We start from the raw sequence: 17,894 nt of genomic DNA, 5'->3' as shown, positions 1-17,894 counted from the left end.
CTGCATAGGCAGAATTAATGAATATTTATATTACTTCTCTTCCTCCCCGCCTTCCCCTCCTCCCCATTGTATTAATGCCATGTTGAATATCCCTATAAGTGAGTCTTTGAGATGTGAAAATTAATAAAGGGAAACATCGCTAAAGTAGGTCTGAGGCTAGAAGGGGGAGCCCTTACCATTCAACTCAATTACGGGCTCCAACAGAAGTGTCAGTTACAGACTCCCCAACAGAAGAGCGTCAACAGGAAAGAATGATCAATTATGGGCCCAAGAGGGAAAGATGTGCTTTGCATCTCCTTCAAGATAGCGGCCACCCCCTGTAACTCAGTCAATGAGAAAGTCATCACCCTGAACTCTTGATTTCCCAGATGGACTTTTGAATTTCTCCCAATTTCTTCCTTCTCCATAAAATCATGTTCCTCTCCTTTGTTTGTTGGACTTGCCTAAGGTTTTGCCATAGTTGACATGCCCCAAGTTCCAATTCTTTGTTACTCCCGACTAAACCCATTTACTGGCAAAATAACTGACAATTTTATGTTTAAGGTTAACAGAGGTCACCCCTGACTCCTTAGAATAAATCCTACATGTGAAATTGAAGGATCAAAGGAAATGCCCACTTTGAGGCTTTCTGAAGGTATATGAAAGTTTGCCTTCCAGGCAAATGTCTCCCAATCCTTAACCCACATTGGGGATACTCTTTTTAATTTCTTTAAAAAATATTTGCCCATTTTATTGTTAAAAGTTGATACTTTGATTTTATTCATGTCTTTGCTCAGAAGTATAGACATTTTTTTCATATTTTTAGTAACCATTTGTACTTTTCGATTCGCTTTTTTCCTGCCTTTTGCCCATTTTTCACTCGGTGCCCATCTTTGTAGAACTTTCTCTGTTCTGTGAAACTCAGGTCTGCTATATGAACACTTGGTCTGCGGTATATGTTGTAAATATTTCCCCCAGTTTGTCAAATACTTTTAAATTTTGTTTGCAGTGTATTTTGATATTTGTGTAGAGTCAAATTGATCCCATTTTCCATCTATGGTTTTTAATTTGGATTTTACGTAGTAGGGGTAGTGGGTGTTTCCAAACTGACTGTTTAGATCTAGTTTTTTAAGGGGTGAGGAGGGGGCAAGGCCTCCCTTTCACGTCACCACCCCTTTCTCCTTGTGCTGTCAGAGTGCCCACTCTTAATTTTGGTGGGCTGTGTTTCAACAACCTTAGGTCGTGAGTTATCCATACAAGGTGGGTGGTGGCGCTTTTTGTTGCTGGTGAGCTGGGCAGCATCTCTCGGAGGACATACAGCAGACAGGTGACACCCTAGACTTGACATTCATGGAAAGATGCCTGCTTAATGGCTGATGGTGTCCCCAGCACAGTAGCAAAAGTGGCAGTTTATTATTAAGTGAACATCCCAACCCTGTACTCAGGACTGGAGGATCCTGAAAGATGGAAGTCCCTCAGAGCTGCTTTTCCCATCCGAATGGTCTCTCCTTTTCTTTGCTAGCTGTTCTCAGTCTATAGCCTTTGTTTCTGCCTTTGAAAGGGGGTGTTTCTTTTCCATCAGTATCCATGTGTCTTATGGAAGGGGAGAGACCTGGTGAGTACAAAGCTGTAGAAATGCCTTTAGGAATTCTGCTACATAGTAACATACGCCTTTATTTCTCTGTATTAGTTTAGTTAAGTCCACTGTAACAAATCACCACAGCCCCAGTGGCTTAAAACAGAAATTTACTCTCTCACAGTTCAGGAGGCAAGAAGTCTGAAATGGAGGTGTTGGCAGGGCCAAGCTTCCTCTGAAAGCTCCTGGGAAAAATCCTTCCTTGCCTCTCTGGCTCCCCGTGCTCCTTGGCTCGTGGCAGCATCAGTCCTGTCTCTGCAGCCCTGTCTTCACACTGTGTTTTTTCTGTCTCTGTGTGCCTCCTCTTCTTGTAAGGACATCTGTTATTGGGCTGAGGGCCCACCCGAAGTCCAGGATGATTTCTTTTTAGAATCCTCAACCAATTTCACCTGTAAAGATCCTGTTTCCAAATAAGGTTCACATTCTGAAGTTTAGGGTGGACATGAATTTTGAGGGGGGACACTATTCAAGTCACTACTGTTACTCTGGTGGTCACCACTGTCATTCCACGTAGTACAAATACGCCTTTATTTCCCAAATTTCTCATTTCTCATACACATATCACGTTATGTACACCAAAACATAGCATCTGGTATCATTTATTATAAGATCATCTGAGGATCTCTGCCAAGTTTGGAGTTAATACCTCACACTTTTATCATTAGAATTAGACGAAATCTTTCTTTCATAGTGTGTTTGTTCCTCAAGTCACCATGATGTGCACTTGAGCTATCTTAGGATTTTACCTGTCAATTATACCTCAATAAAGCTGAAAAAATTCTTTAACAAAATAAGTATTGTTCTTTCACTTAGCATCAAGGACTAGGGGTGTGAAATGATAAGCCTTCTGCCTCTTCAGTAGAGCACACAGCTTATTTTTGAAGTGAAATTTTTTTTTTTTAAGATTTTATTTATTTATTTGCCAGAGAGAGAGAGAGAGAGAGAGAGCGCACAAGCAGGGGGAGCAGCAGAGGCAGATGGAGAAGCAGGCTCCCTGCTGAGCAAGGAGCCGGATGCCGGACTCTATCTCAGGACCCTGGGATCGTGTCCTGAGCTGAAGGCAGATGCTTAACCGACTGAGCCACCGAGGCGTCCCTGTAGTGAATTTTCTAAGGCAGAGATCAGCTGAGCTTTTTTAAGACTCACTTGGAATGTTTCGTATTTGTATTAATTATCTTGAAGTTTATTGGAGTGTCATAGATGAAAAGATCTTTCAGCTAGAGTTTTCAAAGTTCTAATTTGTACATATTCATGGTCATTATTAAAAGGATAAGCTTCTAAAAATAATCCATAGTGTAAAGAGGGCGCACTAGGAATTTGAGGGTAGTGTGTCAGGAGTTCTTCTGGTGTGGTGTGGAAATAGAAGGATTGGGTTCGTGTCTTGCTTGGATGCATCATTTCCTGTCCTCATCCTTGAGGAGGGATAGGAGTAGAACCCAGTGTTAGTGTTGTGCAGATTAAGGGAGTGGTTGATGCAAAGCACTTAGAGCAGATCTGGCACGTGGCACACACTTAAAAATTGTTAGTTCTTGCTTCAAGTAGGCTATTCTTTCTCCCTAGGGCATGTGGACGGAGGTGGTGTGTCATTGTCCAAGGCAGTGTTGCCCCATACGATCAGCAGTTGTATATTCTCTAGGGCACATGAGGGTCAACTACAGTTTATGTTACTAATTTACAAAATCATTGCGAAATATGCATAGTTTATTACTCTCTTCAATCGTATTTGGAGAAAAATGGCTTGCTCATGTGGTAGAATTTGAGACTAAGGTGTTGAAAAAAATACTTTGACAAAAATAGCATATACTTACTTTATGATTTTGAAAATACAGGAAAGAAGAGCACAAATGACGTATAATCTTTGGTGGGCTTGAAAAAATTTACAGTGCTAAAAAAAAATTTACAATGCTAATGACTTAAATTTGGGGAGCCATCAATCATCTTCACCAAGGGCCTAATTTGGGGAGCAAAGTTTGCATAGTGAGGTTCTAAGTTAAATGGCAGCCATCTCAATCATTGGTTCTGATGTAAATGAATTTGAGCTATGTTGCAGGGATGGGGCGTCCCTTCTCGGCAAAGGCGCCTGTCCTGGGGGAGCGGAGCAGGCCTCCAGGCCCCTGGGACCCTGGTGAAGGGGGCAGGTAAAGAAGGCCCCCAGACCCCTCCCTGCTCCAGCATGCCAGTAACCACCTCCTCCGGGAGTAGCGGGGGACTTAAGAATAAAAAGAAAGAGAGAGAGAGACGCAGTTATCTAAGAGAAGTAAATAACCCCCTGGTGCCTCCTATGTCCTTGAGCTTGATCTTGAAACCCATCAGAAAAACTGGGCGGTAGCATTTGGGCTTTTTACGCGATTTAAGTATCCACATAAAGAAGACGGAGAGAGACTGTGACAAACATTTTCTCCCCGCGTCTCTGAGATAGTGAAGACATTTCGCTGGTTGAACTCATCCCTGCTGACAGCCCGCCGCTGTCGCCCTGCCTTGTCTGGGATGTCAGTGAAACCTTACACGTCTGCCGCCTGTCAGCTTCTGTTCTTTAGGAGCAACAGGTGGGGAAGGGAGAAACCTGGAAGCGGGCCACGCCTAAAGGCATCTCTTGTATAGGAGTTCACGGAACTTCTTTTAAGCGGCCCGAAAACCTGCAAGTCAGGACGCCTTCGCTTATCCCGAGGCCTGTGTGACCGCTCGGAGCCCCGCGGGGCGTTTGCCGAAAGCCTCGCAGACACGGCGTCCTCGGGGACGGCGCCGGCGTCCTCGGGGCTTTTCCAGCGGCGCCCGGGCGCTCGGCTGCCCCCCGCAGGCGCCTGTGCGTGCGCGGGGCCTGATTGGTGCGCGCCGCCGCCTGGCCTTTTAGGGGCTGTTGTCGGGCGTTTCAAGTCAGTGGCTGCTTTTATCGACCAATCCGGTCTTCGCCCGGCCGATTCCCCTCTCGCGCCCGGCCAATGGCGGGGGAGGCCCGCGCCGCCGCGCCGCCCGCGCCGCCGCCCGCAGGCGCCGGGCATAAGCTGCGGCGGGAGGCGCGGGGGCTCAGACGGCGCTGGGCGGTCGCCCGCTCGCACCTGGCACCCGCTACCTGCCCGGCGCGGGCCGCGGTCGGGATCCGTCTAGCGCCGCGTTCCCTCGCGGGGGTGTGTTGGGGGGAGCCCTCTCTCCGACTGCCAAAATGGTTATCAAAGTGTTTGTTGCCACATCTTCTGGGTCCATAGCGGTAGGTGTCTGCTGGAATGGGTGGGGGCTTTTCTTCCTGTCGGATTCTCTGAGGACCTCAGACCGGGAAGTGGAAGAAGCGGGTCTGGCCCAGCGTTGGCCTGAAGTTTGTTTTGTGAGCAGTGTGTAAGTCAGCCGTGGCTCCGCAGTAAGCCTGCGTGCCTTTGCTTTCTGCGTTTGCTTTAACCGCCTTGAAGCAGTGCGGAAAATGAGTGATTCGGGCCAGCTGGGTGGGAAAGGGATTCCAGGAAGCGGGCGTGTTTGATACTAGAGTTTTTAACATGTGATTTGTGTCGCGTTGTGTTCGCGTATATTATAGAATCAGAGGCTTTTTCTGCCAATCATTCTGTCCGACTTAGACTAATTTAAAGTTGCAAATAAAGGACATTTTGTGTAACCATATTTGGAGGGTGTGATGAAACAGAGTACCAGAATGACTCCTGGGTGTGATTACAGTTGACCCTTGAACAATGCGTGGGGGGTGGTAGTGGTGGTTAGGGGCACTCACACCAGCACCGTCGAAAATCCACGTATAACTTTTGACTCCCCAAAACTTCACTAATGACCTGTTGACCAGAAGGCTTACTGACAACATAAACAGTTGATTAACACATACTTTGTATGTTATATGTAATATAAGCTGTATTCTTGCAATAAGTAAGCTAGAGAAAAGAAAGTGTTATTAAGAAAATCATAAGAAAGAGAAAATACATTTACAATACTTTCTGTGGTTACAGAAAAAAAATCTGCATATAGGTGGACCCATGCAGTTTAAAAGTTGTGTTATTCAAGGGTCCATTGTACTTGCGTGTGGGATGTAACTATACCAAAAGTGTAAAGTTAGCATGTGTAATAGTATTATTTGGGGAAAATGATGTCACAGTGACGAGCAAACATCTCTAAGGCCACAGTTTTAAACGCTCTAGGAATTCAAACAGGCCAAAAATAGGTACTAGGAGCGGACCCCATAACGCGGCCTCTGATTTCCCTGGGACCAGGCTCAGAATCACCCCTCCAGTTCCTGCCTTCATTCTGTCTGTGCAGGATAGACCTGCCTGAAGAAACGAGGGTAACCGAAGGAGCCACTTCTCCTTGGCAGTGATTCAGGCTTTGATTTTAGGCTTGAACCTGCGGTGTCTGTGGGAGACTGACATTTCTGGGAGCATTTGAGCCTTTAGGGGGCTGTGGGAGGAAGCCCTTTCATCAGTCCTGAGGGCTGGACACCAGCAAGGGGGCTGTTTCCTTTTATATCTAGTTCCTGGGACATCCTGCAGCTTGGGTTTCACTCAGCCAGGGATAATACCCTCGGCCAGCAGCTGGCTGGGAACAGCCCCAGTGCTGGCTCTTGAATGCCCCAACCCATAGCCCTGAAAGTTCACACAGCTTCCCGAGGGCAAAGAGGGAACAAGAGAGAAGAGGCTGGTTGTCCCTCTGAGCATAACCCATCAGCAACGGCTTAGTGTCTGTGGAACATCTTTTAACAGAAACAGAGGAGGGAAAATTCCAGATGTAAAACTGCAAAATCTTTTGTGGCTGTCGATGACCTCAGAAACTTTTAGTTGACGCATAAAGAGCACATTTTTGGATTACTAGATTAAAAATGATTTTTATTGAAGAAAATGGCTTTAGTGGCCTTTCAGTATGCTGTTGACGCTCATTGACGGAAACTTTTACCACTGACCAATCTTCTACATGTTCTGTAGGCCAGGTGTGAGTGCCCTATGCATCCTTCCAGAGATGGTGAACAAACGTGTGGCATTCTTAGGATTATTTGATGTCTTACATTCTTGAAGTTTGGGCGTATGATTGAGTTAGCCTTGGAGGGTCTGGAGGGATACTGTTCACTCCAGGATCTTGGAAAAACCACATTAATTCTGGTTCCCCAAGCAAATGTTTTGTTGTCACTTGGAACTGTTTGACCTTGGAAAAGTTATTTCACCTTGCTAAGCCTCAATTTCCTTATCTGTAAAATGAGGATAAGAATAGTATTCGTCTCATGACATCGCCATGAGGATTTAGGAAATAAGCCCCGAGCGCCTTGCATGGTGTCCAGTGCTCAGTGCTTAATACATATTATAATTATTAGTGAACTTCATAATTATTACATATGGCTACTTAATATTATAGTTTTAAGTATTAGGTATTATAATTGTTAGCTAATGTTAATGTTCAAAATATATTTTTAAAAGATTTTATTTATTTATTTGAGAGAGAGACAGCACGAGCAGGGGAGCGAGGTAGAGGGAGAGGGAGAAGCAGGCTTCTCACTGAGCAGGGAGCCCAACACGGGACTCGATCCCAGGATCCTGGGATCATGACCTGAGCCAAAGGCAGACACTTCACCTACTGAGCCACCCAGGCACCCCAATGTTCGTTAATGTTTATCAGTATTATTGTAGTTGTTATTATTATTAGCTAATATTATATATGTGAGTCTGTGATGATTATGTTTCAGAAGAACTGTCCCAAGCCACGTAAGTGGAATAATTTCGATCTTATCCTAAAGAAGGACAACCGATGATTCCCATGGTATCAGTGCTAGTGATTTTCCCTGGGTGGGGGGATTTCACCCAGAAGCTTCTTTGCAGGAGAACCCCAGAGCAGCTTCCAGTGTGTGTGGTGGTGGGTCTGCAAACACTTTACTGCTTGTTTCTTCAGTCTCTTTACTTTAAAAAAGGATTCTTGCCTGCAACTTAGTCAACGAGGGCATGTAACTTCTAAGGGATGAATGAAATAAATGAAAAAGGAAACATCTCTTTGTAAGGGCTTACGCATATGCAGCTGTGTGTCATGTCTCTGGTTGATGATAAGGCAATGTCACATGTTTTACCGATTTACGGAGGAACGTAGTGAAGAGACCTTGGGAGCGGAAGCAGGTCTGTGTCTTCCCGAAGGCCAGTGCCACAGTGGGCTGGGGGACAAAGGGAGAGAGGACTGTCCTCACTGTTTTCAAGGTGCACAGCCCTTGGAACCATAATCTTCAAGGACAGACCCTGAGGGTGGCTCCTGGGTTTTTCCATCATTTCTCCAGCCTTGCTTGAGTGTAAATATAGTGGGCAAAAACTCCGCTCTTGAACGAGATGGATCCAGGTGTACATCTTGGAAAATTCCTTAATTCACTGGTGCCTCAGCTTTATTATTTAAAAATGGTGATCAGAGTACTTAACCTGGTGCCTCAGCTTTATTATTTTAAAATGGTGATCAGAGTTCTTAACCTGGCTTGGCAACCAGGACAAGTCAGTGAGATAAGACTGTGCAGGCTCTTACCTTGTCCAGGATGCTGTGCCACACGTCATGTCATGTTCCTTGGTTCTCACCAGAACCTGAGGAGGGTGGCGCTTTACCCATTTTGCAGACGAGGCCATTCAAGAGTGGACCCCTGCTCAGACAGCAGCCTTCTGAGCCAGGGGGAAATGCAGGTTGCCTCCGCTCAAATGCAGTGTGCTTTTCACTAAGTGCAGTGACCTCAGATGGAAAAGCTCCTAACTGTACAAGACAATTAAAGGGAGGTGCCAAGCAAGTGACTCAAAGATCACTCTGACATGTTACAGTAACCAATGGTGGCCGGTGACTTCAGGGAAAGAACACTTTCTTAAGAGTAAATGTAACAGGATAGGAAACACAGAGCTCTCTGAGCCTCTGCTGAAGTCCCAAAGGCTCCAAGTGACCCACACCCCAGGGACCCCCAGATCCTCCAGAGGGGCTGCCTAGAAAGAAGGTACAGAAGGGGCAGGGATAGCACTGGTCATGGTGCAGTGGGGGAGGAGAAGGCGCAGGAGGTGGGGAGGAGAGGGTGTCTGTGGTGAGAACGACTGGGTGTGGTGTATACCCTCCTGCCCCAGGGGCCATAAAGGGAGGTGCCCTCTGGGAGCTGATGTCCCTGGGGGTCAGCTCAGCAGGCCACCTGGAGAAGAGCTGCACTTTGCCTGGGAGGGTCCATGAATGGGAGGGAGGACTGTGGGGGAGAGGGCCCCCACTCAGCGTGGCCATCAGGGTGTGGGCAGAGGTGACCATGCCACCAGGTGAGCTCATGTACTCCTTGCTTCCCTCTCTCCTCCCCTGGGCTCATCCTAAGACTACTCCAGCCCCTGGCAGAACTCAGGTGCTCCAAAGACCCAGATCAGTGATGCCTTTAACCCAGTTTAAAGTACTGGTGTTTGGGGAGGATAGAAACAGATTTTCCTCTTCTCTTTTTTGAGGGGTGAGGGGCTGAGAAATAGCACTTAACACAAGGCCATGCACCCAACAGTCCGTTAAGTTCCTGCAGATGCAATTGCTTGTCTTGCAAGAGATGACAGCAAACAGATCTTCCCCTCCCATTTTCTCCATCCCTCTTTGACTTTCTAACTGCAGAAACACAAGTCAGGACTTTGGGAACTGTTCTTCATCGATTCAGAAATCGTGGAATAAAATGAAATCCTTCCATTTCATCTCAAGTCCTGAGGCATGATTAATAGAGGTGGAAATAATGGTGAGGTGGCCAGGCTGATTTGGGCTCCTGGGAGGGTACTTGAGGAGGAAGACAGGGTTTGGACAGAATAAAGGATGTTGCCTTCCAAATCTTCAATTAAAAGTAAACCTGCCTAAAACGGAGACATCTCTACTCTTCAAACAGCAAAGTTATCTCTGGAAATAGCCAAAGGAGTAAGTAATTATTATAGAGTGGCACAGATAATTATGGACAAGGTGGAAAGTACATACAGAAAACATGATTAATTAAAATAGTAAGTTAGTTCCAATGACCTGTCATCAGGTCTGATGGGATTTTGTAATATTCAGAAATTCAGCTGTGAAGCTATGGAATTGGAGCGCAGTTTCGGTGAGGAGGAACAGAAGGGCCGAGGGCTACGCCAGCCTCGCCTTGGGGGAGGGCACATGGTGGAGAAATACGAGCTCCGCCTTTGCTTCTGGTAGATGTGACACTCAGGAATGTTCCAGAAGCTTGTGCCAGAAGCTTAGGGGAAATTCCGTCACCCCACACCTTTCTGTATGATTTTTATTTTTGTCCATGCTTGCCCCAAACTGAGTCTTAATGATTAAGTGTTGTATGGTAGCTAACGGCAGCCTTCAATTTATTGACCTAATACTTTTAGTCGCAGTATCTTTGCTATGTTGGTGGAACAGATGTTACTTAAGAAGTAAATGTGTGATTACCATTTATACAAACCTGGGTACGTAACTTATATATACAATTTTATATGCAATGTATATTTACTTGTAAAAAATTCAAAAGTTATTTCTATTCATTTATGTCATATTTATAATTCATAAATATATACAATCAGGTCACCACCAAAACCAAATTCTACATAATCCAAAACATAATTTGGTTTTGGTGGTGACCTGCTTCCAGGGCTGAAGCATCCATATGTACTTTATTTTTCTTTATATTAAGAAAGAAACACTCTACACATGAATCATTGATAGACTCATTCACTTTGGCAAAAATGAATAAATATATATATATATATATTTTTTTTTTTTCTTTTCATATACAAATCTATGAAAGGAATTGGGTTTGACCCAAAGAGGGTTTGAGGCTAGACATTAGGTTTGGAATGGGCATGAGCCTTTTACAACATTTGTTTGGGATTCTCAAATTCTAATACCTCTGCTAATGAATGAGTTACATGGGAATAACAGGGGGCCTCATACCCCATAAAACATTTTTAATGGCTTGTTTTGATATGCGACAACATTCTATGCAGAGGATTTAACAAATTAAGATATTAGATATTTTCATGTCAAAGAAAATCCTTAAAATTTTGCTCTTATTTTTAAGAAATGGCTTATTTTGCCTCTTGATCATCTTCAGCATGTTCACTGCCTAGAATGTACAAGTGAGTTCTTTGCATTTTTTTCACCCACATAAGCAGGTTATGAATCTGTTCACACAAAGAACTTGGTACACTGTCTTGTGCAGAGTAGAGTGGGTAAATAAGTGTTTATAATTGTTGGGTTGACCACTCTAGACCTCTCTCCCAGAGGCTCCTAAGTGGGGTCCACAGAGTGTGCTCCAAGTTGTTTACCAGTGTGTATGAAAGAGGGCATTGTGCATTTTGGGAGTGAATTCTTTGAAGAGAGAGAATGGTTGTAGTTGTCTCTGGGGATGGAGGCCTGAACGGTGAAGAGGGCCACATTCCTGAGCAATGGCGGCTGGTAGACAAGAGAGGGGCATCAAGAGTTGTCTCTCAGGTGAGGCTGGTGTCCTGCTCTCCATGTGAGTGGAAAGGAGAAATCCGAGGGAAGACAAGGTTCTTTACTGTGTTGCTCTTTGTGAGCTGGGAGACACAGCCATTGACTTTTCCTGGTTTTTCCTCTGTCCTTTCCCCTTTCACTCTTTCCAATCTCCTGTATTATTTCGGAAGCCACTTTTGTTCAGTGTGACTCACGTGCCCATTTTCATAACTGTGAGTGAAGCGCTTTTTTAGTTGGGTGTACTTGGTATTTGAGTTTTGTAGTGAATTGTCTTTTCTCTCTTTCCTTCTTGCACTTCTCCCAATCCTCCCTTTTCTTCATAACCAATTCTTATTTGTTTTTTGGCATTAAAGCTTAGCAGAGAATTTAAAAGCATATCAAAGACCTCAAGTATCTCTATTGTTATTAGGTTGATTATACCATGATTGAAACATTGGTGAAATTAAAATTTTAGAATTTAAACAACGACTCTGTTGATCCTTTATAATGAAGAGATGTGACTTTATCGTTTTCCTTATTTAAATAATAGCAAGATTATTTGTTTTGTATAGTATAGTTGGAGAAAGGATTTCATTTATGTAAATATAAGCAAAACATAAAAAAAATAAACCTAGTCTAATAGTAGTCTTTCTCTACTCTTGACCAGATTAGGAAGAAGCAGCAAGAAGTAGTGGGCTTTTTGGAAGCTAATAAGATCGACTTTAAGGAATTAGACATTGCTGGAGATGAAGACAATAGGAAGTGGATGAGGGAGAATGTTCCTGGAGAGAAAAAACCTCAAAACGGAATTCCTTTGCCCCCCCAGATCTTCAACGAAGAGCAGTATTGTGGGGTGAGTATTTGGTTTCTTGGAAAAGTCTTCTGCATGTATGTTTATCAGAAATTGTTTAAAACAGATTACTTTGGGGGCACCTGGGTGGCTCGGTCTATTGAGCATCCAACTTTTGATTTTGGCTCAGGTCATGATCTCAGGGTCATGGGATTGAGCCATGAGTCCAGCTCCACGCTCAGTGGGAGTCTGCTTGAGATTCTCTCTCTCCCTCTCCCCCTCCACTCTCCTTCTCTCTCTCTTTCTCTGAAAATAAAATAAATAAATCTTAAAAAAATGGCTAATTTGGAGGCAGCATTTGAACTTGTTGATAGTTTTCAGGACATGATCTATTTCTACTAATACCTGGATGGTAGACCCATTGTAAGTCATCAATATATAAGATTCACAAAAGGATAGAAACAATAAAATGGTGATTTGGAAGTTCTTGGGATTATTTTAGGCCCCTTATTTTATTTTGAAGAGTGGAGGTCACTTGTGCAAACAAAGTATGCATTTAGTTGGAAAGGAATTCTGATCAGCCTCATGATGTACACATCCATGAATCCAGGTAGACAGAGGGTTGGCTTTCACTTTCATAAAGAATGATTTGCAGAAGTCAAATCTTAATACAGATACAAGATAAATGTGTGGAAACGTATCTAGATAGTTTAAAAACTGTTCTGGACCATTTTGATTACAACAGCAATTTTATTTTATACATTTAATAGTTCATTTCACCAGAAAATCACCTCTGCCTCCAGTTCTTTACAGTTCTGCTTAGTAAATCAAATTGTTGAAAAGAAACATTTAAAAACTCAAAGCACTTCAGAGCATGAGAGCTGGAGGTTATCTTAGGGGTCATCTAAGCCTTGTAGGTCATCTTTCAGATGCAGCCAGGGCTCTGGAAGGCAGAGGGAAATGATCAGTGTTGTGTTGCTTCCGAAGGCTGGAGCCAGCTATGGGAATCTTAACTCACCTCTTCTCTTCTTGCACTCAACTGTTGGTTCTTTAGGTTAGCTCCTTTTTATTATTATGTTTCTCATCTAAAGCAGGTATGGTCCAATTAAAGCCTGAAGGCCGATGCCCGTAGCTACCTGTTTTAGTAAATAAAATTTTACTGGAACACATCCACACTAATTGATTCACCTATCACCTATGGCTGATTTTGCACAATGGCAGAGCTGAGTTGTTGCAGCAGGGACCATATGACCTGCAAAGCCAAAAGTATTTACTGTCTGCCCACTTACAGAAAAGCTTTTGGGCCTGCCTCTGATTTGAAGCACCAAGTGTTTGGTTATTGGAGGTTTGTCTTTGTTTCATAGGACTGATGTAAGAAAGCATCACAAACAGGGTGGCTGTTATGGGCTGTATGTTTGTGTCCCCCCCCAAATTCATATGTCGAAGCCCTAACCTCCATGGTGATGGTATTTGGAGATGGGGCCTTTGGGAAGTGATCAGCTTAGATGAGGTCATGCTGGTGGGGCCTTCCTGATGGGATTAGTGCCCTTAGAGGAAGAGAGAGTGATCCCTCTTACTTCACCATGTGAGCACACAGCCAGAAGGCATCTGTCCTCACCAGAACCCAACTATACTGGCACCCTGGTCTCAGACCTCCAGCCTCCAGAGCTGTTGTTTAAGAGCCCCCCACTCTGCCTAGTGTGGCATTTTGTTATGTGACCCAAGTTGACTAATTCAGTGTCTTAAAATAACAGAAATGTACTCTTGCACAGTTCTGAAGGCCAGAAGTCCAATAGCAAGGTGTCTGTCAGGTTGGTTTCTTCTGGAGGCTTCGAGGGAAGATCCGTTCCATGCCTTTTTCCTAGCTTCTGGTGGTTGCCAACAACCTTTGGTGCTCCCTGGCTTGCAGATGTATCTCTCCCATCCCTGCCTCCATCGCTCCTTGTGTTCTCCTTGTCTCTCTGTCTTCACTTGGCCTTTTTATAAGGACAGCAGTCATTTGAAATAGGGCTCAGGGGTGCTGGTTAAGCATCTGCCTCGGCTCGGGTCATGATCTTGGGGTCCTGGGATCGAGTCCCACATCGGGCTCCCTGCTTAGCTGCTCACTGGGGAGTCTGCTTCTCCCTCTCCCTCTGCCCCTCCCCATACTCGTGCTTTCTCTCCCTCACTCTCAAATAAATAAAATATTAAAAAAAAAATTTATTTATTTGAGAGAGAGCATGAACAGGGGGAGAAGTAGAGGGAGAGGGAGAAACAGGCTCCCCAATGAGCAGGGAGCCCGATGTGGGGCTCAATCCCAGGACCCCGGGATCATGACCCGAGCCAAAGGCAGACGCTCATGCGACTGAGCCATCCAGATGCCCCAAAATAAATAAAGTTAAAAAAAAAAAAAAAAGGAATAGGGCTCACTCACTCCAATATGGCCTCATTGTAAATAATTACATCTGTAAATATCCTATTTCCAAATAAGGTTGCTTTCTGTTCTGGGTGGACTTGGATTTGTGGGGAACCCTCTTCAACCCAGCACAGGGTTATATGGATTTACATGACCGTGTTAGCATTCTTCAGAGGCTTAGCCCAGTCCTGTGGGTGGGGGGAGTGTTTTCAAACAGTCTGAACGTGGCAAGCACTTATTTAAGAGAACGTATGATCCAGCCCAAGGCTCCTTTGGATTTAAGCTGGGGCTTCCCAGGGTGCAGAGAGGATTTCCTGTGTGAGGAAGGGTCCTCCCCTCCACCTCCTATTCCTCCTTCCCCTCACCCTCCCCACCTCTTGACTTCCCTCCACCATGACCCTTATTTCTAAGAATTGAGGCTCTTGTTGGATGAAGAAGGGAATAGTGGTGGTGGGCAATTTTGATTTTTTAATAATTTTTTTAATAATTGAAAAATTAATACATGTGCACGCTGAAAAATTAAAATGGTTCAAAAATTATCTCCAGTAAAAATTAAGTCTCTCTCCCATGTCAGACCCCTGTGACTCTAGTTCCTTCTCCCGAGGGGACTGGCTTCATGGACCTGTGATCTGGGAAGTCACCCAGACCCCATGCTCAAGAGAGCTCTCTGCTTGGTTCCATGCCCTACTGTCTTGAAATCCACAACAGTTTTTGAAACAGGGACCCCACGTTTCATTTTTGCATGGGGACCCCGCAAATGATGTAGTCGTTCCTGCTTTGACTGACCAACGTTGGCAATTTCTTGTTTGACCTTCCAGAAATTTTCAATGTATATTTATAATATACATTATATATATCTTATAGATACCTATAATACCTATAATACAGTAGACGTTATATAGATATATATTGTATATTACTTAAAAATGGGAGTGTGCTATACATGTTTGGTTTTTGTCAGGTACTAACCAGATCTCAGAGATCATTGCATAGCTGCCCATACTCCTCCTTTTAACAGCCGCAAAGTGTTCCATTGTATGTGACATAATTATCGACTCAGTGCTCTACTGGGGAACATTCAGGAAACATTCAGCATACAAACAATGCTGCAGGAAATCTCTTTATATACACAGATCCTTGTATTCAGTGTGAATATATGTATGGAGGATAAAATCCTGGAAGATGTGCTGGGTTAAAGCATGCATGCATTTGGCATTTCAGAAGGTATTGGCACGTGGCCCTGTAATGTACTTGTGTCAACTTATATTTCCACCAGCCTCGCTGAGAGTGGCTAGTTCCCTGTGACTTTGACAATATCCTTTTTGCAAACTTTTGGAACTTTGCCAGTCTATTAGATGAAAAATATATTCTACAGCTTTGACTTGAATTTCTGTCCATGTGAGTGAGGCTGAACATCTTTTCCTGTGTTTTTTTTTTTTTAATTTTTTTCCTTTTTAAAGATTTTATTTATTTATTTGATAGAGAGCAGGACAGCACAAGCAGTGGGAGTGGCAGAAGCAAGCCCCGCTGCCAAGCAGGGAGCCCAATGTGGGGCTCGATTCCAGGACCCTGAGATCATGACCTGAGCCGAAGGCAGACACTTAATGACTGAGCCACCCAGGCGCCCCTCCTATGTTTATAAGCTATCTTTTTTCCCCCTATGACTTGCTATTTTTCTATTGGGTTACAGGTTATATTTATTAGTTTGTAAGAGTCTTCATTTGTGAAGGAAAGTATCCTTTTTATGACCATAGATGTTGCAATTTTTTTCCCCACATTTTTTGTCTTTTGGCTTTTTAAAAAAAATTTTATTATGTTATGTTAATCACCGTACATTACATCATTAATTTTTGATGTAGTGTTCCATGATTCATTGTTTTCGTATAACCCCCAGTGCTCCATGCAGTACATGCCCTCCTTAATACCCATCCCTGGGCTAACCCATCCCCCCACCCCCCTCCCCTCTAAAATCCTCAGTTTGTTTCTCAGAGTCCATAGTCTCTCATGGTTCATCTCCCCCTCCGATTTCTCCCGCTTCATTTTTCCCTTCCTTCTCCTAACGTCCTCCATGCTATTCCTTATGTTCCACAAATAAGTGAAACCATGTGATAATTGATTTTCTCTGCTTGACTTATTTCACTTAGCATAATCTCCTCCAGTCCCATCCATGTTGATGTAAAAGTTGGGTATTCATCCTTTCTGATGGCTGAGTAATATTCCACTGTATATATGGACCACATCTTCTTTATCCATTCGTCTGTTGAAGGGCATCTCGGCTCTTTCCACAGTTTGGCTATTGCGGACATTGCTGCTATGAACATTGGGGTGCATATGGCCCTTCTTTTCACTACATCTGTGTCTTTGGGGTACATACCCAGGAGTGCAATTGATGGGTCATAGGGTAGCTCTGTTTTTAATTTTTTGAGGCACCTCCACACAGTTTTCCAAAGTGGCTGTACCAACTTGCATTCCCGCCAACAGTGTAAGAGGGTTCCCCTTTCTCCATAACCTCTCCAACATTTGTTGTTTCTTGCCTTGTCAATTTTTGCCATTCTAACTGGTGTAAGGTGGTATCTCAATGTGCTTTTGATTTGAACTTCCCTGATGGTTAATGATGATGAACATTTTTCATTTGTCTGCTAGCCATTTATATGTCTTCTTGCAGAAGTGTCTGTTCATGTCTTCTGCCCATTTTTTTGACTTGATTATTTGTTTTTTGGGTGTTGAGTTTGAGAAGTTCTTTATAGATCTTGGATACCAGCCCTTTATCTATACTGTCATTTGCAAATATCTTCTCCCATTCTGTGGGTTGCCTCTTTGTTTTGTTGACTGTTTCCTTTGCTGTGCAGAAGCTTTTTATCTCGATGAAGTCCCCAAAGTTTATTTTTGCTTTTGTTTCACTAGCCTTTGGAGATGTATCTTGAAAGAAGTTGCTGTGGCCGATGTCAAAGAGGTTACTGCCTATGTTCTCCTCTAGGATTTTGATGGACTCCTGTCTCACAGCATCTTTTCCTGATTAAAACTCTTCAGAGTATAGGGATAGAGGGAACATTCCTCAAGTTCATAAAATCCATCTATGAAAAACCCACAGTGAATATCATCCTCAATGGGGAAAAGCTGAGAGTCTTTCCCTTAAGATCAGGAACACGACAAGGATGCCCACTCTCGCCACTATTGTTCAACATAGTACTAGAAGTCCTAGCAACAGCAATCAGACAACAAAAAGAAATAAAAGGTATTAAAATTGACGAAGAAGAAGTCAAACTCTCTCTCTTCACAGATGACATGATACTTTATGTGGAAAATCCAAAAGACTCCACCCCCAAATTACTAGAACTCATACAGCAGTTCAGTAATGTGGCAGGATACAAAATCAATGCACAGAAATCAGTTGCTTTCTTATACACTAACAGTGTAACTGTAGAAAGAGAAATTAGAGAAACGATTCCATTTACAATAGCACCAAAACCCATAAGGTACCTTGGAATAAACCTAACCAAAGAGGTAAAGGATCTATACTCTAGGAACTACAGAACACTCATGAAAGAAATTGAAGAAGACACAAAAAGATGGAAAAACATTCCATGCTCATGGATCAGAAGAATAAACATTGTTAAAATATCTATGCTCCCCAGAGCAATCTATATCTTCAATGCCATCCTGATCAAAATTCCAATGACATTTTTCAAAGTGCTGGAACAAACAATCCTAAA

At 43.6% G+C, this 17,894-nt stretch overlaps 1 protein-coding gene across 2 annotated transcripts in view; it reads left to right on the top strand.

Annotated features, from left to right (window-relative positions):
• Positions 1-4,576: 4,576 nt before the first annotated feature.
• Positions 4,577-17,894, top strand: part of LOC110571126 (SH3 domain-binding glutamic acid-rich protein-like) — a 59,278-nt gene continuing 45,960 nt past the window's right edge. The window contains exons 1-2 of one of the 2 annotated variants that reach the window (XM_044919374.1): positions 4,577-4,820; positions 11,664-11,849. In XM_044919374.1, the coding sequence (XP_044775309.1) occupies positions 4,776-4,820; positions 11,664-11,849 (231 nt within the window). In that variant the 5' untranslated portion in view covers positions 4,577-4,775. The remainder of the gene's footprint in view (positions 4,821-11,663; positions 11,850-17,894) is intronic. The other variant, XM_044919378.1, reaches the window with a different exon arrangement.

Source organism: Neomonachus schauinslandi, chromosome 1 (genome assembly GCF_002201575.2).
Source record: "Neomonachus schauinslandi chromosome 1, ASM220157v2, whole genome shotgun sequence".
NCBI classification, from domain to species: domain Eukaryota; kingdom Metazoa; phylum Chordata; class Mammalia; order Carnivora; family Phocidae; genus Neomonachus; species Neomonachus schauinslandi.
The sequence above is the reverse complement of the archived record's forward strand: the minus strand, read 5'-3'. Positions and strand labels throughout refer to the sequence as shown.